Genomic DNA, 26250 nt, shown 5'->3' on the forward strand with positions numbered 1-26250 from the left:
TGGATTGAAAGATGCAATATTGCTAAAATGTCAATTCTCCCCAAATGAAATGTCAATACAACACAATCCCAATAAAAATCTCAACAGGATTTTTTTTGGTAGAAAGTGACAAGCTGATTCTCAATTTATCTGGAAATGAAAAGAACTTAGAAATAGCCAAAACAACTTTGAAAAAATTAGATTAACAGTACCTGACTTTAAGATTTATTATGCAGTATAAGGGGCGCCTGGGTGGCTCAGTCGTTAAGCGTCTGCCTTCGGCTCAGGTCATGATCCCAGGGTCCTGGGATCCAGCCCTGCATCAGGATCCCTGCTCTGTGGGAAGCCTGCTTCTCCCTCTCCCACTCCCCCTGCTTGTGTTCCCTCTCTCACTGTCTCTTTCTCTCTATGTCAAATAAATAAATAAAATCTTTAATAAAAAAAAAAGATTTATTATGCAGTATGGTATTGGCATAATGATACAAAAATGGATCCATGGAACAGAACAGCGAGCCCAAAACCACACCCTCACCCACACTGTCATGATTTTCAACAGAGACGCAGAGGCCATCCAGTGGAGAAAAGAGCCTTCACAACAAACAGCGTCACACCAACCAGGCAGCCTTACGTAACACAAGAACTGGGACTCCCGCCTCTCGCCGCATGCCAATAGTAATCCTAAATGGATCAGAGACCTGAATGTAAAATGCAGAATTATAGAACTATTAAAGGAAAACAAATTTAAAATATTTGTGAACTTGAGTTCGGCAAAGATTTCTACCCCAAAAGCACAATTCATAAAAGAAAAAGAATAAGTTAAACTTCATCAAAATTAAGACCCTGGGGTTCCTGGGGGCTGAGTTCAGTTAAGTGTCCAACTCGATTTCAGCTCAGGTCATGATCTCAGAATCATGAGACTGAGTCCCACGTCCACGTCAGGCTCTGCGCCCAGGGGGAGTCTCCTTGGGATTCTCTCTCCCTCTGCCCCTCCCCCTGCTCTCACTCTCACTCTCTCACTCTAAAATAATATATAAATAAATCTTTCTTAAAAAAATTATGAACCTCCAACTTTCTTTGAAGATGCCCTTAAGAAAATGAAAAGACAAGCCAGAGACCAGGAGAAAATATTTGCATTTGTATCCAATATTTGGATTTGTATCCAGAATACACAAAGAACTCTCGATACTCAATTAAAACAACCCAATTTTTTTAAATGGGTGAAAGATATGAAAAGATACCTTATCAGAGAAGATACATGGACAGGAAATGAGCACATGAAAAGATGCTCAGCATCAGTCATAACAAAAATGCAAATTAAGGCCACAGCAAGGTAGCACTATGCCCCTGTTGGAGTGTCTAAAGTTAAATAGAAAGACCATACAAGCGCCGACGAGGATGTACAGCAGCTGAACACTGACGAGCCGCCCCGGGGGTGTGCAAAATGGTGGCATACACTTACACACACCCAAACATTCCACTCCCAGGTATTTACCCAAGAGAAGCAAGAGCATATGTCCATGCAAAGACATACTAGAATGTTTATAGCAGCTTCATGTATAATAGCCAAAACCTGGAGACGACCCAAAGGTCTATCAACACCTGAATAAATAAAGCAATTGTGGTATACCCACAGCACAGAACACTATTTAGCAATAAAAAGCAGTCAACTATTAGTCCACAATAGTAACATGGATGGATCTCAAAATAATCACGTTGAATGAGAGAAGCTAGGCAAACAGAATACAAGATATACGATGTCAGGTATATAAACCCATGGGAAATGAAAACAATTTATAGTGCAGAAAGGGGGTGAATTTGTCTGGGAAGAGGGGAGCAGAGGGGTGGGAGGGAGGGACCACCAAGGAGCACAGGTACCTCCTGGAGGTGATGCCCACCTTCACTCTCTTTATTGCAGTGATGATTTTACAGGTATATCTTTACATTAAAACTTATCAATCTTTTGCCTTAAATGTGTGCAGTTTATTGTGTAGCAATTATAACTGAAAAAAGCTGTTACAAAAAATAAGCATTCACCACCAAGTAGAATTGAAGCTCAAATAGAGATCTACCTAAATTATGAAAAAATAAGGAAAGTCCATATTTTGCACACCTAAGTGAAATATGCACCTGCTAAATACATAGCGTTAAAAGTTATGATGAACAAATTGGGAGAAAATTTTAGGTTAAATTCGTGGTCAGACATTGACCATATTTCTTGGTATGTCTCCTGCGGCAAGGGAAACAAAAGCAAAAATGAACTAGTGGGACTTCATCAAGATAAAAAGCTTCTCAGGGTGTCTAGGTGGCTCAGTCGATTAAGCGTCTGATTCTTGATCTCTGCTCAGGTCTTGGTCTCAGGGGTGTGAGTTCAAGCTGCACGCTGGGCTCCATCCTGAGCATGGAGCCTACTTAAAAAAAAGAGAGAGGAAAAAAAAGCTTCTGCACAGCAAAGGAAACCATCAACAAAACTAAAAAGAAACCTACAGAATGGGAGAAGATATTTACAAGTAACACATCTGATAAAGGGTTAGTGTCCAAAATATATAAAGAACAGATATAACTCAACCCAAAACACAAATAATCCAGTTGAAAATGGGAAGACATCAACAGACATTTCTTCAAAGAAGACATCCAGATGGCCAATAGACACATGAAAAGATGCTCAACATCACTCACCATCAGGGAAATGCAAATCAAACCTACAATGAGATATCACCCCACACCTGTCAGAATGGCTAAAATCAACAACACAAGCAATAATAAGTGTTGGCAAGGACGTGGAGAAAAAGGAACCCTCATGCACTGCTGGTGGGAATGCAAACTGTACAGCCGCTCTAGAAAACAGTATGGACGCACTTCCAAAATTTAAAAATAGAACTATTCTACAATCCAGCAATTGCACTATTGGGTATTTAACCAAAGGATATGAAATCACTAATTTGAAAAGATATATGCACTCCTATATTTATAGCAGCATTATCTACAATAGCCAAATTATGGGAACAGCCCAAGTGTCCATCAACTGATGAATGGATAAAGAAAATGCAGTATATATATAGATGTATGTATATATACATCTATATCTATATATATATACACACACATATATACACACAGTGGAATATTACTCGACCATAAAATAGAATGAAATCTTACCATTTGCAACAACATGGATGGAGCTAGAGAGTATCATGCTAAGTGAAATAAGTTAGAGAAAGACAGTATCACATGATTTCATTCATATGTGGAATTTAAGAAACAAAACAAATAAGCAAATGGGGGAAAAAAGAGACAAACCAAGAAACAGACTCAACTATAGAGAACAAACTGATGGTCACCAGAGGGGAGGTAGGCAGGGGATGGGGGAAAGAGGTGATGGGGAGTAAGAGGACACTTATCTTGATGAGCACTGAGTAATACAGAGAAGTGTTGAATCACTACATTATACATCTTAAACTAATATAGTACTGTATATTAACTACACTGAAATAAAAATTTTTTAAAATAAAATATAAATTAATTAAGTAATTAATTAGTGGTCAGAGAGAAAATGAAACAGTAGAGAGAGCTTTTATTTCAGAGAAAACAAAAACTCCACATACACATAACACATATGTAACTTCAGAGCTGTCATCTCAGATTTCTTTTCCCCCACATTCCTTCACCTGACATTCAGAGCCCTAGACAACACACAGCGCTGTTTTGTCCACAAAGGGACAGGTGAATGCCCTTTACCAGCTGCTTTATAACATAATCTTTCTTTGGGGGTGCCGGGGTGGCTCAGTCGGTTAAGCATCTGCCTTCAGCTCAGGTCATGATCCCAGGGTCCTGGGATCAAGTCCCGTATCAGGTTCCCTGCTCAGCAGGGAGTCTGCTTCTCCCTCTGCCCCTCCCCCTGCTTGTGTGCTCTCTCTCTCTCTCTCTCAAATAAATAAAAATCTTCAAAAAAAATAAAAATAAAAATAAATGTTTAAAGATAATTTTTCTTTGTGTCACAGAATCGTAACGACACTGAAAGCAGTACTTCAGAAGCAGAACTAGAAATAACCTAGCACACCACTGAGTTCTCTATAGTTTGAAATCTTTTTTTAAAGAATGCTAACACCTTAGGACAATCAATCCCAATATTTCTAATACTTTACACTTTCCTCTGGCCAGAGAGAAACAGGTGCACCCGCGGTACGAGAAGATTTACAGGGAAACCCTCTCCTCACCACTCAAAAGCCACCACAGCAGTGGGATGAATCCCGGGCTCTCGCTGATGTACTTCAAGCCTTTCAGGTTGATGCTCACGTTGTACAGGGACATCAGCAGTAACCTGAAATGGAAAGAAGACAGGTTGAGATGATGCCCCATGTGAAGTCTCACCCTAAATACCCCTGCTGGTGAACAGGGCTTTCCTACACTGCAGATGCCCCATTCTGCAGCTGGGTGACAGGCACCATAGGCAGGACGTACGTGAAATAATACCGCTCCCTGGGATGTTACAGGAGGACTGGAAGCTCCGGCAACAGGCCCACAGAAAACCACCTTGTAGAAGTGCACATAATCAAGGGACACAACTGCAGAGAGGGTCCCACAGTAAACCTCAAGACCAGATTTACCAAGACCACTCATGCATTTACACACAGGCGGCCCTCGATTCATAAGTATACTGTGCTCTAACAGTTCAATTCAGCTGCTTACAATTTAATCCTATCTTTTCATTCAATGAACATTATCCGTGATGTCTGGGTAGCCGGCCCAGGCCATATAAGTGTGTTTAATCCACAGCATCAGGGACAAAGAGCACCACAACCCCAACCATCTCTAACAAGCAACAAGACAGTATCCAGAGTTAAACAGGATCTTACAAGCTATCTTCTGAACTGACCACAACTTTACAGTAAGTTAGAGTCTAATGAAAACTGAAAAACTATCGGACAAGGTTTCTAACATTACTGTACAATACAGAGATCCCCAAACTTCACAGTGCAAAGCAATTTTTTTGAAAAAAGGCTATACAAAGATTTTGCAAACCCCTGAAAGAATGGAAGAGCTTGCAAGAAGTGAAGGGAAAACATTCCTGATCAAGAACTCGGTGAGAGCGCAAATTCAGGGAGACATGCGCTAAAGAGGATAGATTCCTGAAGCACACAGCTTCAGTGCAACAGAGTGGCTTCGTGCAGAGGGACAGAAGGAAAAGCCTCAAACCAACACAAGACAGAGACTCAGGTCACAGACCCCCACAAAGCTAGGGAAGAGTAAGCTTTCAAGCTTGGCATGAATCCATACTTCCTGTATGGCCTGAAAATCGACAAGCCATGTAATTTTAATACAAAGGAGAGCTGGGAGGGGCACCTGGGTGGCTCAGTCGGTTAAGGTCTGACGCTTGGTTTCAGCTCAGGTCATGATCTCAGGGTCGTGAGATCGAGCCCCGAGTTGAGCTCACACACTAGGCAGGGAGCCTGCTTAAGATTCTCCCTCTTCCTCTGTTCCTCCCAACCTCTTTTTTTTTTAAAAAAAAAAAAAAAAAGGAGAGGTGGGATAGGAGCTCCTCCAGCTGCCTGGCCAAAGTAAACATCCTCTTGAAGGAAGGACCCTCAATCTGATCTTCAAAGAATTCCCACAAACACAGTACTAACAAATGGGAGTTCATAACAAAAATCACAAAATCATGAAAACCAAGACCCATAATCAACAGCACAAAGAACCAATGAGAACCAAAATTTAAAAAAAGAATGCTCAGATACTAGAAGTATCAATCATAGAATAGAAAATGGGTATGTTTAGTAGGTACAAATAACATAAAAAGAAATTCAAAACACCATCAAGGAGCTACTGAGTATTATAAATGTCCAGCCAATTCAAAGGAGAACCTAGAACTTACAAAAAATGAAACTGTAACAATCATACAATGAAAGTTTGGGGAAACTGACACAGGGGCAGGAGGTAAGGACAGGTACCAAACAGAGCAGGAGCAGAGCACAGGTGTGGGAAGGAGGGAGCCCAGACAGGCGGGACTACAGCTGGGGCCACAGCCGGGATACCACGCCTCTGCAAGGCAGCCACGAAGAGGCCCTGTGGACAGTGGGAGTTGGAAAACCAAGGATGGGGCACAGATTCTGTTGATCACCTCAGGGTAGCCAGGGTTTAAGAGTCCGGTAAAGCTAACTACCTGCTAGGACAAACACTCAATCTCTTCAGGAAAAGATAACAGAATCCAGAGTCAATGAAGATCTGCAACATCCAGTGTACGACGGAATAGTTAACCAGTGGGGCCCACTGGGGTGCAGAGAGTAAAGCACTTGCTTTGGGGGCAAATGTAAGGGGCGCCAAAATATTCAGTAGCCAGATCTTTTAAAATGTATTGTAAAGCAAATTTTTAAAAAATCAAAAGTACTGCAAAAATTCCATAATAAGCAATTCATCAAAATTTTAAATAAAGATGGGATCAGTAACAGTGTCATGCCAAGACACATTGGAGCCTGAGGCAAAAAAAATCAATAAGTGATTCAGTCCACTAACAAGGGCCTGATTAAATAAACTGTGGTATATGCATACATGCATGCCACAGAAAGTGCTTGTTAGAGTTTTCTGTTGAAATAGCTGGTTTCTTTTCTTTTTTTAAAGATTTTTACTTATTTATTTGACAGAGAGAGAGACAGCAAGAGAGGGAACACAAGCAAGGGGAGTGGGAGAGGGAGAAGCAGGTTTCCCGATGAGCAGAGCCCGATGCGGGGCTCGATCCCAGGACCCTGGGGTCATGACCTGAGCCGAAGGCAGACGCTTAATGACTGAGCCACCCAGGCGCCCCGAAATAGCTGGTTTCTAAGTGCCACGGCTTATTCAGGACCTGGGACACGGTAAGCAGTTTAAATATGGAAAGTGAACCAATCCCCAGCAACTGAAAGCCTCAGCATGCAGAGACAGTCTTTCTCTCCCTATTTAGATGGGCATTTTCAAAGTAAGGCAATGCTACCAGGTTCAAGAAGACAACACTAGACTAGCACCCTCCAGAGCGGTGATGCCCACTTCTCAGACTATGATCCTCAGCCTCCTCACAGGCCACAAAATGAACCAAACTTGCCAATCCTTTCCTGTTTTCCTGACAATTTTTACACATATCCAAAATCTATTCACTAGTAATCTATTTCGTGCGTTATTAAGAGCAGTTCAAAGGTCGTATTCATGAGGAAAATTCAGCCCTTTAACTACAGCTCCAATCCAGGATGCTAAGAGAGAAGTTCTTACTTCTGGTCACCAACTCAGGGAGGTGGAGTCCTTAAAATGCAATGTGCTGTCCACGTGGCTTCATGCTACAAGAGCAGGGCTGAGTCACTGCTGCAGAGACCGGATGGCCCCCAGAGCCTGAAACAGTCTCTATTTGGCCCTTTACAGAAAAGGTCTGCAACCCCTGCCTTCAAAAATGAAAATAAAGTTAGCTAATCTTCTTCAAAACTTAAAAGGTGAAATTAACATTTGAGTGATAACTGGAATACGGGGCAAATTCCAGGAAATACATCCAGTTGAAATTCTTCACTGACTGCCACTCAACTTTAAGGGGGTAAAAATGACTCATAAAATTGATAAATGTCTTTAAAATTCATATTTGGTCAAAGTCAGCCATCGTTAAGAAGCTAGGATGGAACAAAGGTCATTGCAGTGACCGCAGAACCACCCGAGACCGCGTGTCATTGCCAGGCCACATCTCACAGAAGACCAGAGATGGCTCCGAGGTCGCAGAGGACTTAGCAAACAGCAAACCCAGAAAACTTTCTATTTCTTATTCAAGTGCTTTCTGTTCCAAGATTTCTATCCTAACCACAAATATTTTGTAAATAATTTATCAAGTTTCCAATTGCAAAGTCAAGAGAAACTGCACATTCAATCCACTTTTCTGGCACAGAGGTATTAAAAGTAAATGTCATTTCCCAAACTGCCATAGTACTAGGAGTCAGACTTTTTCTTCCAGTGACCAAAAAGGTAGGCAAATTCTGCTTCCTCCCACGAAGCTAAGCAGAAGATTTGTTATAAACGGATTTACGGGCTCCAAAAGGCAACTTGCCAGGCTCTGCGACCTTGAGAACTGCAGATACGTCCAACATTGACAATGAAAGGACAGAAAGCAAGGCTAACATAAAGATTCCAGCAAACCTGAAATGTTACAAAAGCAACACAAGAAACTGTCTTTCAAGGAAAAGGACACTGTCTTTACCTAGCTGTAGCAGGCCTGGGGCTGAATGGATTGGCCTGGTGAGAAGTCAGAACGCTGTCCTGATGCTCTGACCAACAAGGCTGAGTCATGCTACTGAACTCTTGTATTCATCTTGAAAGAAATTACAACTGGAAGCAACAAAGAACAAACACACCCGGTACTTCAAAACAAACAAGCTATGAAAATAAACAAAGAGGTATAATTGTGATGTCCACCCTCCAGAAACAAAAGCCACCAACCGGTCATCTAGATGAAAATATGAAGTAGCCAAATTACCACCATCAAGTAACGCTAAGGAACAATGAGCAATAAAATTCTTACAAAAGACTGCATATGTTATTTGAGAGAGAAGCAAATAGTAGAGCAATACAACCAGACATTTCAGACCAAATGATGGACAGAACCTGGCAGTTAGAGGCCTACCAATTTTTTAAAAGATTTATTTATTTATTTGAGAGAGAGAAAGAGTGAGTGAGCACATGTGCAGGGGCAGAGGGAGAGGGACAGAGAATCCTAAGCAGACTACATGCTAAGCATGGAGCCCAACGTGGGGCTCAATCCCAAGACCCTGAGATCATGACCTGAACTGAAATCAGGAGTCAGACGCTTAACAGACTGACCCACACAGGCACCCCTTTTTTTGAAATTTAATTGAGCATTTACTATGGGCCAATTATAGGAGCAAGTGCCTGTCCTATTAAATTTTAAGTTTTTATTTAAATTCGTTAGTTAACGTACAGTGTAATATTAGTTTCAGGTGTACAATATAGGGATTCAACGTTTCTGTACATCACCCGGTTCTCATCAGGACAAGTGCCCCCCTGACTCCTCATCCCCCTATTTCCCCCATCCCCCTGCCCACCTCCCCTCCAGTCACCATCAGTGTGTTCTCTAGAGTTGAATCTGTTTCTTGGTTTGCCTCTTTTTTTTGTCCCTTTGCTCATTCGTTTTCTTATATTGCACATGAGTGGGATCATATGGTATTTGTCTTTCTCTGACTTATTTCACTTAGTATAATTCTCTGTAGTTCGATCCATGTCGTTGCAAATGGCAAGATGTCATTCTTTTGATGACTAAGTAATATTCCACTGTGTATATACCACCTCTTCTTTATCCATTCATCAGTGGATGCACACTTGGGCTGTTTCCATAGTTTGGCTATTGTAGATAATGTTGCTATAAACATCAGGGTGTACATATCCCTTTGAATTAGTGTTTTTGTATTCTTTGGGTAAATACCTAGTAGTGCAATTGCTAGATCGTAAGTTAGTTCTATTTTTAACTTTTTGAGGACCCTCCATACTGTTCTCCAGAGTGGCTGCCCCAGTTTGCAGTCCCACCAACAGTACACAAGGGCTGGGGCATCTGGGTGGCTCAATTGGTTAAGCGTCTACCTTCGGCTCAGGTCATGATCCCAGGGTCCTAGGACTGAGCCCCACATCTCAGCTCCCTGCTCAGTGGGAGTCTGCTTGTCCTTCTCCCACCACCCCTCCCCCACTTGTGCTCTCTCTCAAATAAATAAAATCTTAAAAAAAAAAAGAAACAGTGCACGAGGGTTCCCCTTTCTCCACACCCTCGCCAACACCTGTTTGTGTTGTTGATTTTAGCCATTATCACAGGTAGGAGGTGATATCACATTGTAGTTTTGATTCGCATTTCCCTGATGATGAGTGATGTTGAGCATCTTTTCACGTTTGTTGGCATTCTGTATGTCTTCTTTGGAGAAATGTCTATCCATGTCTCCTGCCCATTTTTAAAATTAGATTATTTGTTTTTTGGGTGTTGAGTTGTATCTGTTCTTTATATATTTTGGATACTAACCCTTTGTCAGATATGTCATTTGCAAATATCTTCTCCCATTCTGTAAGTTGCTTTTTAGTTTTGTTAATTGTTTCCTTTGCTGTGAGAAAGCTTTTGATGAAGTCCCCATAGTTTATTTTTGCTTTTGTTTCCATTGCCTCAGGAGACATATCTAGAAAGAAGTTGCTACAGCCATGTCAGAGACCTTACTGTTTTCCTCTGGGATTTTTATGATTTGGAGTCTCACATTTAGGTTTCTCATCCATTCTTAATTTCTTTCTGTGTATGGTGTAAGAAAGTGGACCAGTTTCATTCTTTTGCATATTGCTGTCCAGTGTTCCCATTTGTTAGAGACTGTCTTTTTTTTCCATTGGATATTCTTTCCTGCTCTTTCGAAGATTTTAACTGACCATATAGCTGTGAATTCACTTCTGGGTTCTCTATTCTGTTCCACTGATTTATGTGTCTGTTTTTGTGCAGTACCATACTGTGTTGATCACTACAGCTTTGTGATGTAACTTTGAAATCTGGAATTGTGATGCCTCCAGCTTTGCTTTTCTTTTTCAAGGTGGCTCTGGCTGTTTGGGGTCTTTTGTGGTTCCATAAAGGTCTTAGGATTGTTTGGTTGTTTTTTTGTTTTTAAAGAAATACAGTAATTAACTACAGAACCTGCTTGTTTTAGATTCTGTGGCTCCCCTCATCAAGTTTGAACTTAAAAATCAGTGTATGTAACCCTAACCAAATAGCTGTATTTTTTATCTACTATGTTACAGTAAAGGCCCACAAAAAGATATAAAGAACAATACAATACCCACCTCCCTGGTTAAGAAAGAAAATCTTATCATCATAGTCAAATCCCCTTTGTGAACTATGTCTGAACACAGACACTTGAGGGAGGTGCGAGCTAACAGCTCCGTCTGTCTGCACTTCCAGATGCTTCCACAGCACACGTGCAGAGCCCGGCAACTCCATCACCCGTGTCTGTATCAGTGGCAGCATACCGTACGTAATCTTCCACACCGGGGGAGATCTGTGTCTACACTGACTTGTATAGTAATAACGTATTTTCCCTGATGCGTCCCAACATTAACTGATCACAATCTATTTATCTAGTTACCATGGTAACTTCCCAGCACATGCTGTGACGTTTCTGCACAAGCGTCCTAGTGTTTATAGCTAAAACTTTTTCTGGAGTATATATCAAAAGGGGATTACCTGTCCTTGGCATGAGCATATTAACCTCAACAGATGCTGCCCACTGGCCTCCATCTCCCTCCCACCAGCAGAGTGGACAGGTGTAATCTTTCCTGGCCTTACATCTCTCCAAAGCTCATAACTGTTAGATATTGATTTTTTTCCAGTGAAATAGAATGGAAAGTTTTTCATTATGGTTATAATTTGCATTACAATTGAACTCAAGAATCTTTTCCATACTTATGAAGCTTGCCAGTGTTTCCTTTGTGAACTGCCTCATTATCTCTTTTGCCCATATGTGTATTAGATTATTTGCCTTTTTCTTAACGAAAAGGCCAAATACGGATTTTTAATTTTTTTTTTTTAATTTTTTTTTTAAGATTTTATTTATTTATTTGACAGAGAGAGAGAGAGATAGCAAGAGCAGGAACACAAGCAGGGGGAGCAGGAGAGAGAGAAGCAGGCTTCCCACCGAGCAGGGAGCCCGATGTGGGACTCGATCCCAGGACCCTGGGATCATGACCTGAGCCGAAGGCAGACGCTTAACAACTGAGCCACTCAGGCGCCCCTGGATTTTTCATTTTTAAAAAAATGTACATAAAATGACCAAACTAGATAGCTTGAAACCCTAAAAATACCGTTCAGAAGAATCAAGGTTATATTCAAACCACCACCCATCAATTTACAGCTTCGTACTAGACCAATTCACTGGGTGTTAAACATTTTGTGGCTGAAAGCTTTACCACCTGAAAAAGAATAATACAGAGTAGTTCCCAAACCCCGAACGTTAGAGACATTTCAGAAGCTTGGAGATGATCTGTGTTAATATCTGGAAATGCTGCTGACTCTGAGGAATTTGAACATAATCTAAGATTTGTCCTCAAAATGTACTTCCCTCTTCAAAATATTTAATTATTAACCAACATCCTAGAAATATAACTGTCCTTAATAATAACTTTCTTACTACCTAGAATTAATAAAGCTTTGATTGGAAATGACTAAGAAAACCCAATCATGTTTGGAGACTTCTTTTCAACTGGTATTAAGCTGTTCCTTATGTGAAGGTTTCAGGCCACCCAAATGCATGGTAACACTTTGTATGACTTTTAACAACAAACAAGATATAAGCATAACCCAGAAAGTGAATGTCTGTATCTCACATGCTCATTTAGCATCATTTGCTGAGCACCTTCCATGTATCAGGCCTTGGGAAAACAGAGCCGAAGCAGAGTCTGTCATCCAGTTTACAGTACATGGAGGAGAGAGAGGAGAGCACCCACTGAATGCACTTCTAGACCCCCCTCCAAGCTCAGTGTCCTCAGGGCAGTTCTAAGGCACCGCCACAAAGACATTTTGTGGAAATAGTTCTAGAATCATCTTTATAAAATACAGTCTGAGCTCTGACTATCCCAGACGAGTTCTCTCTTCTTTGGAAACTGGGATTCTGTGGGAAAAATCAGCCCGCTGGTCCTTATGATGGTGAATCATCACTCAAGGAGGCTCAGCTCTGCAAATATAGCTACAACCACTCAGAGCTACATCTGTTCCAAGATGTAATAATGCTAGCTTGGTTATAAAATATGAACTGGTTTCCCTGCAGAGCTCACAGGCTGGTTCTGCAGCAGAGGCCCTGGGAAATTTCACCTGCAGGACCTCTCACTGACTGAACCCGGCTGATGACCACTGGGAAGTCGTCGAGCGGAGGCACAAACCAACAAACAACTTCTTCAGGTAGCAGAGCCACGGACACCCCCACTCCAGGAGCATTTCTATAACCTTCCAGCCCTGTGTGCCTAGGCAAGAAACACCTTTGCAGAGTTGCTGTCCTCTCCGGCCTTCCCTGACCATACACACCATATACTCCCTGGGCCCTGAACAGTGAAATGTGCCATGTCAATAACCTATGGTTGGTACAGAGTAAACACATTCCCTTCACAGAACGTGCATCTCATCCCCAAGTCTGGGAATGGTGTTACGCTGAGAACCAGTGGTCTTCATTCAGGAATGTGGATAAACCCTCCCTGGCAACCTCCAATAGCTCGCCCTGCCTGAGGTCTCCTCTCTCCAGCTGGGAAGCCACCTCCAACACTGGGCCTCCAACAAACCCATCTAATGACATCTCCAACAGGTCTGACCCTAAGCAGCAGCTGGAACAAGATGCTAAAAAGCCTCTCATGGTCTGTTCGATAGGGTTGGTAAAATCATAGTGAAGGATAGGCAATGAGAAACAATTAAGGAGAAAATTAAATACAAAAGAAATAGTGGGTACTCAGAAAGGCCGGGAGTTGACCTGATTCCTGAAATCCAGATCTCCCACATAAAACAAAAATTGTGTTTGTCCAGCTCTTGAGTGTCAAGGACAAAGGCAACACCAGTGTCATGTAGCAGCAGTGGGGAAAGATGAGACACCACCAGGAGAGGCTCAGGGTCCAAACCAGGTTCAGTGCCAGTACGACGCACAGTGGCCCTCCACAACCCCAAGATCAGGGTGCAACCCCAGATGCTGTGTGCATGCCTGGGTGACCTGTGGCTGGAGGTGGAGGACAAGAACGGATGCCAGTGGTGACAGGGAAGCTCCTGACACAGCACGCCCTGACTGCTGGGGGAGAACGAGAAGTGCGTGGAGAAGAGGTGGACAGCGGCCTGCCACCACCTGGTGGCACTGAGCTCCCCAGCCTTGGCGGACAGAGCCTGGTCTATCTAGGCTGTGAGAGGCTGTGGTGAATGTGAGAACTGCCCACAGAGAGCACAGCAGCCCTCGCTGGTGCAGCAGGAAGGTGATCCCCTCGGAGGCCTGGAGGCCAAGGCTTATGAGATACACCACTGCCGCAGACAGCAGTCCTGCCATCCAGCACAAAGCACCTCAAGGGGCCGAGCATCAGCGGGTGCATCTGGCCCCCAGATATCAGAAGTTTCTAGATTTGGAGAATCTTCCCACAAAACAAGCAGATAAACCAGGGCAAGTGGGAAATTATACAGCCCAAAAGGACAGGACGCTGAAAGAACTCACTGAGGCCGAGTCACAAGAATGTCCCACTTGTTACTCTGTGGGTATGTGCCACCAAAGAGATGGCCCTGGGTCCCACAGTAGAATCAAGTCTATTCCAAGGCCACTGGCCCACAGGGACTTCAAGAGGAAGCAAAAGGAACAGGGCACCACGAGCCACCCTTGATCCTGGGAAATGTGTCTTGTCATGTCATGTCATGGTAAACCCAAAGCCACCCAAACTCGAGCAGAGCAGGCAGATGGGCCCTATGAAGCTTGTCACAGCACAACTGGGAGGAAAAGGGCTGAAGAGGAGCCAGTAGAGAGGGGGAGTCTGAAAATACTGAAGCAAGAGATGACAACTAACTGAGCAAAACCCCAGAGGGCAGCTAATCAAAACCAGAGGTGGCAGGACCACTCACCCAAGAACCCCAGAAGGCCACAGATTCATCTGACATGTGAGAGAAAGTGAGGGTGGGTGGGTATCATTGAGGCAGCATCGTGAGGAAGCTCACACCCACACCCCCATTTTCCCTGGGGAGCAGGAACGAAAGCCTCTGCTGGGAGCTCGTCTGCAGAGGACTGAGGAACAGCAAAGTGGCCAAGGTCACAGAGTCTGAAGTCTGACCTAGCCACTGTGAAGACAAGAGTGGAGACTGATGAGGACACAGAGAGGAGTCCAACAGGAGCTTCAGGCCAGGAGAGGGTGACATGGTGTGGCTGCACTGGGAACCTTCTTGTCCAGCATCACTGGGCAGCCCAGGCTGCAGGAAAGGAGGCCAATGGCTGGTCCAAGGCTGGAGCGTCGGGAAACGGTGGCGAGGGACCTGAGGCTGCTGACGTGTATGCTCCATAATGGGATGCCGGTGTGCTAGATGCAAAGGGAAGGTGGGGAAGGTGGCAGGGTGGTCGGGAAGGAAGAGGAGTGGTGAGAAGCAGGCGCTCTCAGCAGGGCTAGGGGAGTGATGAGCAGAGGAGAAGGAACAGAGACAGTACAGACCTAAGCGCTGCAGTGGGGTCTGCCATTTCAGAGGCTGAACAAAGGCCAGAGTGTGGCCACAGGACTGGATTATTCGCAGTGTAGAGCACCAACTATCTCTGGAGCTGAGAAAGGCAAGCAACCCTGACATCAGAGTATTGAAAGAATCATCCACAAACATGATCAAGTCATTCAAAACAGCAGGGAATGGTGGACAGAGGAAGCCATGATCCCAGTGCTTGCTGAGTGGACAAGGAGAAGCAAGGGTGGACGGGGAGATCCTGGCTGCTTGAAATCTGAAGAAGGAAAAGGTTTTATATGAAGTGGAAAAGAAATGGCTTTTTTAAAATGGACTTTAAAAATGAAAGCCAGGGGGCGCCTGGGTGGCTCAGTTGGTGAAGCGTCTGCCTTCAGCTCAGGTCATGATCTCAGGGTCCTGGGATGGAGTCCCACATCGAGCTCCCTGCTCAGCAGGGAGTCTGCCCCTCCCCCCCCCACTCATGTGCTCTCTCTCTCTCTCTAATAAATAAAATCTTAAAAAAAAAAAAAAAAAACGAAAGCTAGGACTTACAGTTTCCAGTTCTGCACATTCAGGAGCTGGAGGCCACCACACCATCCTAACAATAAGTAAAAAGCTCAACACACTGAAAAATCAACAAGTCCTCTTAGATCCCAAGGACTGGGGAGGACACAGGACAAACTGTTACCCCAAGATGAGAAAGAGACAGACAGGTGAGTATAGGGGGTCATAGCTTACTGGAGCATAGGGTCATGAGCGGAAGCCACTGCAAGAACAGAAGCAAGCTCAGGAAACCTGAGCTGACCTGGTGAACCTCCAGAGGCTCGGCGTAGACAAGTGTGAGAATTAACAGGTTAAAGGGGACTCAGTCATGGCGGCCTCCACAATAGCGTGACACGTACCTCCGGGAGCCCGACCAGGCTTCCAGAGCAGGCACAGGGGAAAAGCACCCACTCTGACACATACCCGGGCACTCTGTTCTTCCCAACAAGGCCCGCCCTCAGGGGAAACGAGTCAACCAGAGCCTAACTCTAGGGAAAGGAAATAACCAACACCAGCCCACTCCAGCAATCCTCTTCCACTTAAGGGGGACAGGGGGAAGAAATAACTGAGAAACACTTTTGAAGTTCAGTGTCCAGAGGCAAAGGCTCACTGGAAGCATGAGCCCTGATCACAGGACTATAGAATGCATCCCTCCCTCCCAACACCTCACCACCATGGTACTAAAGGTTATTCACAGCAGTTCCTTCCCAGGACATCATGTCTGGCTATCAAGAAAAAAAATCACAAGGCAAAAGGCTAAAGAACACATTTGTAGACAGAGAACACAACAGAGCCAGACATGGCCGACATGTTAGAATTATCAAGCCGGGAATTCAGAACAACTCTGACTAATATGCCAGAGGCTCTGATGGGTAAAGCAGACAGTGTGCAAGAACAGATGGGCAAATGTAAACAGAGAGATGGAAATCCTAAGAAAGCACCAGAAAAAAACACTAGAGACAAAAACACTGTAACAGAAATGAAGAATGCATTTGATGGGCTTCCTAGTGGACTGGACATGGCTGAGAAAGCATCTCTGAGCTGGAGGATATATCAACAGAAACCGGCAAAACTGCAACACAAAGGGAACAAAGACAAAAAACCAGAGCAGAATGCCCAAGGACTGTGGGACGACACAGAAGGTATGACCTCTGTGAAGTGGGAACAGCAGAGGAGAAGCGAGAGAGAAAGCAGCAGAAGATGTACCTGAAGCCATAATGACTGAGAATCCCCTAAACTACCGTCAGACAGCAAACCACCTCCCCAGGAGGCTCAGAGAACACCAAGCAGCGTAAGTGCAAAAATTAACTACACCTGCGAACATCATTTCCAAACTGCAGAAAATCAGAGATAAAGAAAAAAATCCTGAACAGGGAAGCCAAAGGAAAAAAACACCTACCTAAACGGGACCACAGACAAGAATTACACCAGCTTCTCCTCAGAGAGGAGAGTGAAATATTTAAAGTGTTGAGAGGGAAAAAAAAACAAAAAACAAAAAACCTAGAATTCTGCATCCAGTGAAATTATCCTTTAAAAAATAATGGAGAAGGGCGCCTGGGTGGCTCAGTCAGTTGAGTGTCTGTCTTCAGCTCAGGTCATGATCCTAGGGTCCTGGGATCAAGCCCCACATCAGGCTCCTTGCTCAGTGGGGAACCTGCTTCTCCCTCTGCCTGCAGCTCCCCCTGCTTGTTCTCTTTCTTTCTCTCACTGACAAATAAATAAAATCTTTAAAAAAATGAAGGAGAAATGAAGACTTTCTTAGACAAAAATTGGAATTTGCTGCCGATAGACCTGCCTTGCAAGAAATGTTAAAAGCTCTTTAGAGAAAAGGAACATAAGTCAGAACTCAAATCTGCTTTAAAAAAAGAAAGAGGTCTGAAGAAGGAATAAGTGAAGGAAAAGTAACAACTTGCTTTTCTTATTCTTACTTGATCTATCAGCAGTTCATTCAAAATAACAGGCACGACGTCAGTCAATGATCATGACTTGCAGGTAAGGAAGTGCATGGCAGCAGGGACACGAGGCATGGGGGGGTAGGAATCAGGATGACCACGTGACCAGAAGGCACTCCTAACACCTGGGAGCTGACACGGTATTATTTGAAAGAAGTGGATTAGTTGTAAACATACTGCAAGCTGTAGGGCAGCAAGGAAAACCAGTGAAAAAGTAGTTTAGCTGATTCGCTACAAAAGGAGAGAAAACAGAACCGTATAAAATGCTCAATTAAAACCATGCAAGGCAGAAAAAGAGGGGAAGACAAAAACAGGACAAAGACCAAAGGCAACAAATAGAGAAGAGTCACGGGTGTGGTCGACATTAGTCCAACAGTATCAGTCATCACTGTGACCATCAGTGGTCCAAACGCACCTATGGAAAGACTGACCATCAGAGTGGATCAAAGACACAGCTCAACTGTATGTAGTCTACGAGAAGCCCACTTTAAATATAAAGATAAATATAGATTAAAAGTGGGGCACCTGGGTGGCTATGTCAGTTAAGCATTCAACTCTTGGTTTCGGCTCAGGTCATGATCTCAGGGCTATGAGACCAAGCCCCACACTGGGCTCTGCGCTGGGCATGAAGCCTGCTTAAGATTCTCTCCCTCCCTCTGCCTCTCCCCCTTCCCCCCCCAAAAAAATATAGATTAAAAGTAAGCAGATGGAGGAAAATATACCATTTTAACACCAACTGAAAGAAAGTAGGAGCAGTTATGTTAATTTCAGACACAGCAACTTTAGAACAAAGGAAGTTACCAGGGATAAAGAACGGTATTACATAGTAACAAGAGGGTCAATCCTTCAAGAAGATGTAACAATCCTTAACATATATGCACCTAACAACAGAGCGTTAAACTATGTGAGGCAAAAGAATTGCAAGCAGAAATAGATAAATCCACTATTATAACTACAGACTTTAACACCCCTCAGACCACAGTGGAATTCAACTAGAAATCAGTAACAGAAAGATAACTGGAAAATCCCTAAGTACCTGGAGATTAAACAACATACTTCTAAATAACACATGGATCAAAGAAGTCTCAAGAGAAATTTAAAAATATTTTGAACTGGGGCGCCTGGGTGGCTCAGTCATTTAAGCGTCTGCCTTCAGCTCAGGTCATGATCCCAGGGTCCTGGGCTTAAGCCCCGCATCAGGCTCCCAGCTCCACAGGAAGCCTGCTTCTCCCTCTCCTTCTCCTGCTTGTGTTCCCTCTCTCGCTGTCCTCTCTCTGTCAAATAAATAAATAAAATCTTAAAAAATATATATTTTGAACTAAATGAAAATGAAAATACAACTTACCAAATTTGTGAGATGCAGCAAAAGCAGTGCTCAGAGGGAAATTTATAGTACCGGATACATGTTAGAAAAGAAGAAGGATCTAAAATCAATCATCTAGGTTTCCACCTCAGGAAACCACAAAAAATAAAAGCAAATTAAGTCCATAATAAGCAGAAGAAACAAATAAGAATTAAAGCAGAAATCAATGAAATTGAATATAGAAACCAGTAGGAAAAAAAAAAATCAAGAAAACCAAAAGCTGTTTCTTTGAAAAGAACTTGACAGAGGATACATATTACTAACATCAGAAATGAAAAAAGGGACATCACTACAGATCCCATGGAAATTGAAAGGATAATAACCAAATACTAGGAACAACTCAATGTCCACAAATTGGATAACCTGGGTGAAATGGACCTGTTCCCTGAAAGACACAATCTGTCAAAACTCACACAAGAAGAAACAGATGATCTGTATAGGCCTTTATCTATTAAAGAAATTCAGTCAGTAATTAATAACCTTCCAAAACAGAAAACACCAGGCCCAGATGGGTTCACGGGTGAATTCTACCAAATATTTAAGGAAGAAATTATACTAATTCTCTACAATCTCTTTCAGAGGACAGAAGCAGAGAATATTTCCTAACTCATTCTATGAGAACAGCATTACCCAAATACCAAAACCAGATAAAGACAAGAAAACTATAGACCAATACCTCTCATGAACACAGATGCAAAAAACCTCAACAAAATATTAGCGAATTGAATCCAAAAATGCGTAAATAGAATTATACACCATGGCCAAGTGGCATTTATTCGAGGTATGCAAGGCTGGTTCAATATTTGAAAACCAATTAATGTAATCCATCACATCAATAGACTAAAAAGAAAAATCACAAAATCAGATCAATAGATTTAGAAAAAGCATTTGACAAAATCCAATGTCCATTCACGATAAAAACTCTCAGTAAACTAGGAACAGTTTACTGGACAAACTTGACAAACTGGTTTCAGCTCAGGTCATGATTTCAAGTCATGATCTCAGGGTTGTGAGACTGAGCCCTGCGTTGGCCTCCTTGCTGGGCATGGAGTCTGCCATGGAGAGGACAGGAGAAGACAGGAAAGGACAGGACAGGAAAGGACAAAAGATAGATTGGGGCGCCTGGGTGGCTCAGTTGGCTAAGCCTCCAACTCTTAGTTTCGGCTCAGGTCATGACCTCAGGGTCATGAGACTGAGTCCTGTGTGGAGCTCTGAGCTCAGCAGGGAGTCTGCTTCTTTCCCTTTCCCTCTCCCTCTGCCCCTCCCCCTGCTCACACACATACGTGCATGCACTCTCTCCCTCAAATAAATCTTTTTTTAAAAAATGTATACAGATTTGGAAGGAAGAAATAAAACTGTCTTTGTCCACAGATGACATAATCATCTATGTAGAAAATCTAAAAGAATCAACCAAAAAAAACTCCTAGAACTAATAAGATTATAGCAAGTTTTCAGGATACCAGTAACCATACAAAAATCAACTGCTTTCCTATATACCAACAATGTACAAGTAGAATCTGAGATTAAAAATGCAATACCATTAACATTAGCAAGCCCTAAAAATTAAATACTCAGGTATATATCTAACAAGATATGTATAAGATCTGTATGAAGAAAACTACAAAACTCTGATGAACCAAAGAACTAAATAAATGGAAGATAGAAAGACAAGAAAGGAGAAAAAAGAAAGGAAGGGGAGGGGAAGGGAGGGAAGGGAAGGGAGAAAGATAGATAGACTGGGGCTCCTGGGTGGCACAGCTGGTTCAGCGTTCAACTCTTGGGTTCAGCTCAGGTCATGATCTCAGGGTCGTGAGATCCAGCCCTGCATCAGGCTCTGAGCTCAGTGAGGAGTCTACTAGAGTTTCTCTCTCCCTCTCCCTCTGCCCCTCCTCTCTCTCTCTCTCAAATAAATAAATAAATCTTAAAAAAAAAGAAAAGAAAGATAGATAGATTGATTCCACTTTCGTGGATAGGGAGACTCAACATTGTCAAGATGTCAGCTCTTCCCAACTTGATCTGTAGATGCAATGCAATCCCAATCAAAATCCCAGCAAGTTATTTTGTGGATATTAGCAAACTGACTCTAAGGTTATATGGAGAGGCAAAAAGCCCAAAATAGCCAACACAGCACTGAAAAAGAACAAAGTTATAGGACCAACACTACCTGACTTCAAGACTCACCATAAAGCTACAGTGATCAAAACAGTGTGGTATTGGTGACAGAAAAGACAAATAGATCAATGGAACAGAACAGAGCTCAGTAATAGACCCACACAAATATAGTTAACGGATCCTTGACAAAGAAACAAAGGCAACACAAGGGAGCAAAGAGAGTGTCTTCAACAAGTGGCACTAGAGCAACTGGACGTCCACACACACAAAAATGAATCTGGATATAAATCTTACATGCTTCACAAAAATTACCTCAAAGTGAATCACAGACCCAAATGTAAAATGCAAAACTATAAAGCTCCCAGGGAATAACACAAGAGAACATCTATGACCCATACGGTGATGCCTGTTGTAGACACAACACCAAAGCTGTGAAAAAAATAATTGATAAGCTGGACTTCATTAAAATTAAAAACTTCTGTGAAAGACCATGTCAGGAAACTAAGAAGTCAAGCTACAGACTGAGAGAAAATATTTGCAAAAGACACATCTGATAAAGGAATATTATCCAAAATATACAAAGAACTCTTAAAACTCAAAGCCATGAGAAGACATGGAGGGACCGTGAGTGTGGATCACTGAGTGACAGAGCCAGTCTGAGAGGGCAGCGTCCTGTGTGATTCCAGCGACAGGACTCTCTGGCAAAGGCAGAACTGCGGAGATGGTAAAGGGTCCGTGGTGGCAGGGGCGGGGGGAGGAAAGAAGAACAGGTAGAATACGACACGTTTCTAGGGGAGTGAAAATACTCTGTATGTTACCGTACTGATGAATGTATGTCATAATACATTGGTCCAAACCGACCGAATGTACAGCACTAAGATTAAATTCAGGTATACTATGGTCTTTGGATGATTATGATGTGTCAATGTAGGTTCATTGTTGGCAAAAAAAAAAAAATACCATTCTGGTGAGTGATGTTGATAGTGGAAAAGACTATGCATGTGTGGGGGCAGAAGGTATATGGAAAATCTCTGTATCTTCCTCCAAATTTTGCTGTGAAACCAAAACTGCTCTAAAAAATTTAAGTCTTTTTTTTAAAAATCCCCATCTCTGGGTCTGAGGCACCCAAACTGCTGCAAATGAGTAGCGTTTGATCATAGAGGTGAAAAGGAAAGCAAAATCCCCAGGAAAGAGCCAAGTTACAGTCCAGAGAGAGAAGCCAAAAAGATAAGTTTACTTGCAGTACAAGAAAGGTCCTGGTTCCAGAGGACTCCAGGTTGGGAGTGAGCAGTGACGAAAAACATGACTAAGAAGTCAAGCTACAGGGCGCCTGGGTGGCTCAGTTGGTTAAGCGACTGCCTTCGGCTCAGGTCATGATCCTGGAGTCCCGGGATCGAGTCCCGCATCGGGCTCCCTGCTCGGCAGGGAGTCTGCTTCTCCCTCTGACCCTCCTCCCTCTCATGCTCTCTGTCTCTCATTCTCTCTCTCTCAAATAAATAAATAAAATCTTTAAAAAAAAAAAAAAAAAAAAAAAAGAAGTCAAGCTACAGACTGAGAGAAAATATTTACAAAAGACATATCTGATAAAGGAATATTATCCAAAATATACAAAGAACTCTTAAAACTCAAAGCCAGAAGGCGGCCAGAGATTATGAAGTGAGAAGAGCCGCTTCGGGACGGTGCATGCTGAGATCCCAAGTGGGGTTTGAGGCTAACAGTCCATACGTGGGCTTTGCTCCCTGGCAGATGGAAAACTGCCAAGCAAGCAAGCAAACATCTCTGAATGCAAGTCTGCCCATCTCCCACTGCAGGACAAGGTCTGCCTAAGATGCAAAGGCACGGAGCTCCATGTACTGGAACCACAGAGACGAGAAGAGACGCAGCCCCCACACCAAGCCTTGCCTCGGAAGTGCAGCAGGGGCTAACTGGCCCCATGAACACTGACCGTGTACAGACCACAGATGCAGACAATGGTGCAGTATCCCAGAACACATAAAAAACAACAGCAAGTCGTGAAAAACACAACCCAACAGAAAACAGGCAACAGACATGAACAGGTAATTCACAGGAAAAAAACCTGTTCTGAACCTGTGCAAAGAGTTTCAACCTCACTGGTAATAGCCATCTCGAGATAGGCAGACAGATGTAGAGAACACAAGCCTTCTTTATAAGACAGTAACAAAGAATGAAGCACTGAGGAAGGTGTGGGAGACCCGGAACACTGCTGCTGTGTGGGTGAAGTGCAGGCTTTGGTGACCCGTTTGGCAGCGTCTTATCAACCTGAAAGTGTGCTTTCCTTCCTTCTCAAATACTGCACTTCGGGGACAGCTCCTAGAGAAGCGCTCACACAGGTGAGCAAGGAGGTATTTGCCACAGATGCTCACTACACCGCTCCACGTGAGGAGTAAAACCTGAAAATAACCTAGTGCCCATCAGTCAAGGATAAAATGACCCAAATGTCACACCTTCTCTCATGCAAGATATGTAAAAGGAATTAACTAGATCCACAGAGCCACATGTAAAAACATACACAAAACCATATGAGTTAGACGTTATGTTGTATTACATATTGCTCATGAACATGTATTTGTTAGCACAAAATATCAGAATAGACTCGAGAATCTGCTTCCAGATAAGGTGGGAGTCACACCCCACCCTCCTGCTTCCACTGAACACAGCTATGAATTCTGAACAGAATATATGGAGCAACTCCGTGAAACCCCAGAAAAGTAAACAGGAACAAGCAGGCAGACTGGGAAGAAGTCCAGAATTCCAAGAACCAGCAACCCATCAGCAAGTTTACCACTCAGCCTCCAAGCCCAGGCGCAGCACTGACTTGCACAGAGTGCCACTGAGGCTGGAGCATCAGGAAGGGGCCCTGCAGAGCGTGGGGCCCCCACGTCACCCTGGCTGTGTGGGAAGGAAATCTTCCCCAGTCCTGGAAGCTGCAGAAGTCGGACACAGCAGGGCACGTGGAACCCCAGCACTCCAGGCGAAGGATGGTAACTAACAAGTACCCAGCACACGGCGGACAGTAAAGAGATCAGGCAGGTGACCTCACAAGGCTCTTCAGAACCCCTGGCCTCACGCCAGGCTGTGCACATGTGAGTCCAATCACAAACAGCACATCCCAGCCTGAGGAGTAAATTGCCAGCAATGACCCAGGTGTCAGGCTGGCACGGGTGGCACCAGAGGCCAGTTCTGAAGCTGGAAGTGACCCTGAAAGCATGATACCCAAAAGGCTGGTCAGAGCTTGTGACCTGGACCCAACAAGGCTGACTGCCTGCTCAAACAAAAACATCAACACTCTCCACAGTTTCAACAAGACCCAGGGTCTCACAGTATTCAGATGTCCACAATACAACCCAAAATTACTCAGCACACGAAGAAATGGGAAAAATCCCAACTCGCATGGGAAAAAACAACCAAGAAACACCAGACCAAGATGACAGAGACTTTAAAGAAGCTATTAGAAACAATGTTCCAAGGAGGACAAGCACCCACCTAGAATGAACAGTGTGATAGGCAGAATCCTAAAATGGCCCAACATCTCCTGCCCTAGTCCCCAGGCTGGACACAACATAACACCCTGGTCGTGGTCAGTTCTATGGCAGAGAGTCACTGCAAACGTAACTGACGTGACTCCTCAGGTGACTCTGAGTTCATCAAAAGGAAGTTTATCCCGTGATGCCTAACTAAACCCAGGAGCCCATCAAAAGCACAGCATTCTCTCTAGCTGGTAGCAGAAGAGGAAGTCCGAGAGCTCCCAAGTGTAAGAGGGATTCAGTGAGCTGCCGGAGCTCGAAGATGGGTGGCTCATATAATCAGAAATTCGGTCAGCCCCGCAAGCTAAAAAAGCCCCCAGGTGACAGCCAGCGAGGAACAAGGGCCTAAGTCCTACAAGTGCAAGGAACTGGATTCGCCAGCAACCTGAACATTCCTAGAAGCACTCTTGCCCAGAGCCTCTGGAAAAGAGCCCAGCCTGGACAACACCTTGGTTTTGGCCAGAGACCCTAGTCAGAGACCCGGGCAAGCCATCTCAGACTTCTAACTTACAGAAGCATGAAGGCCGTGTTGTTTTAACCACAAGACTTGTTACCCAGTAGAAACCCAATACAGATTTGGGTCCCTGGCAGTGGGACACTGCTGTAACAAATGAGTACAGGTTCATTTCGAGGTAATTAATATAAACTGAAGTGTCACATAATAGCATCTGGGACTCACTGATTGCTCTAAGGTGAGAACATTGTTTTCGTTTCTTATGATTTTTGTAAAAGAGTACTGAATAAAGAGTGCATCCCTTAATTCTCCAGGCAATGTGTTTCTTCTATTTTTTTAGAACTATTGCCAAATTAACTGTGTTTACTTGAAAAAGAAGCCCAATCAGCAAATTCTAACTATTAACTAAATAAACATGAGCTTTTTAACATCGTCCACCGTACACTTTGAGTTTGGTACACTGTCCTGGCTTCAGGTCCCCCAGAAGCTGCAGTATGGTGTCCAGCAGCACCCGACTTGAGTTAACCAAGAACTCGCGACCACATGCTATGGCAGCAACATCTGCAACAGAAAGACAGAACAGAGCATCAGAATCACGGTTACTTCAGAGTCTGGAAAAGCCTGCCCGAGACAGAGCATTTTTTGCTATTTTTTCCTGAACAGACCTAATGAAAACACAGACTAGCCCACGAGGTGCTACCAAACAGCGCCATCCAGGAGCTGACAGCCCAGAAAGAGTAACTGACAACGACAGCGGTTATTAAGGTGCTGAGTAGAGTCCTCTGTGATTAGCAGACGCCTCGGGAGCGGAACAGAGCACGGAATCTAAGTGCGTCTGCAACTGGACCACAGCATGCTCCAGAATACCGGATTACACAGCTCTGGGCAGTCAGGGCTCAAACTGAAGGTGGATGCGTATTACTTTATCTGGGACCAAAGACACTAAAATCCACTTTCAGTCCTGGGAGTGAAATCCTAATGACTTTGAACCACAATAGCAAACTGAAATCATGAGATCAAGAAAGAATATGAACACAATCCTGAGAAAAGCTCTTTTTCTAAATTTTACATTCTATTGTGGGTCGGCAAGTATCATGTTTCTTCATGCCTGAGGCCCTGCAAAACCA

At 43.6% G+C, this 26250-nt stretch overlaps 1 protein-coding gene across 1 annotated transcript in view; it reads right to left on the minus strand.

Moving 5' to 3' along the window:
• The window catches only part of HSF2BP (heat shock transcription factor 2 binding protein), a 98204-nt gene that overhangs the window by 33643 nt on the left and 38311 nt on the right, over window positions 1-26250 (minus strand). The window contains exons 7-8 of the mRNA XM_032392574.1: window positions 25567-25684; window positions 4194-4297 (exon numbers count right to left, since the gene is read on the minus strand). Of these exons, the coding sequence (XP_032248465.1) occupies window positions 4194-4297; window positions 25567-25684 (222 nt within the window). The remainder of the gene's footprint in view (window positions 1-4193; window positions 4298-25566; window positions 25685-26250) is intronic.

This window comes from Phoca vitulina, unplaced genomic scaffold (assembly GCF_004348235.1).
Source record: "Phoca vitulina isolate PV1807 unplaced genomic scaffold, GSC_HSeal_1.0 scaffold68, whole genome shotgun sequence".
Taxonomy (NCBI): Eukaryota; Metazoa; Chordata; class Mammalia; order Carnivora; family Phocidae; genus Phoca; species Phoca vitulina.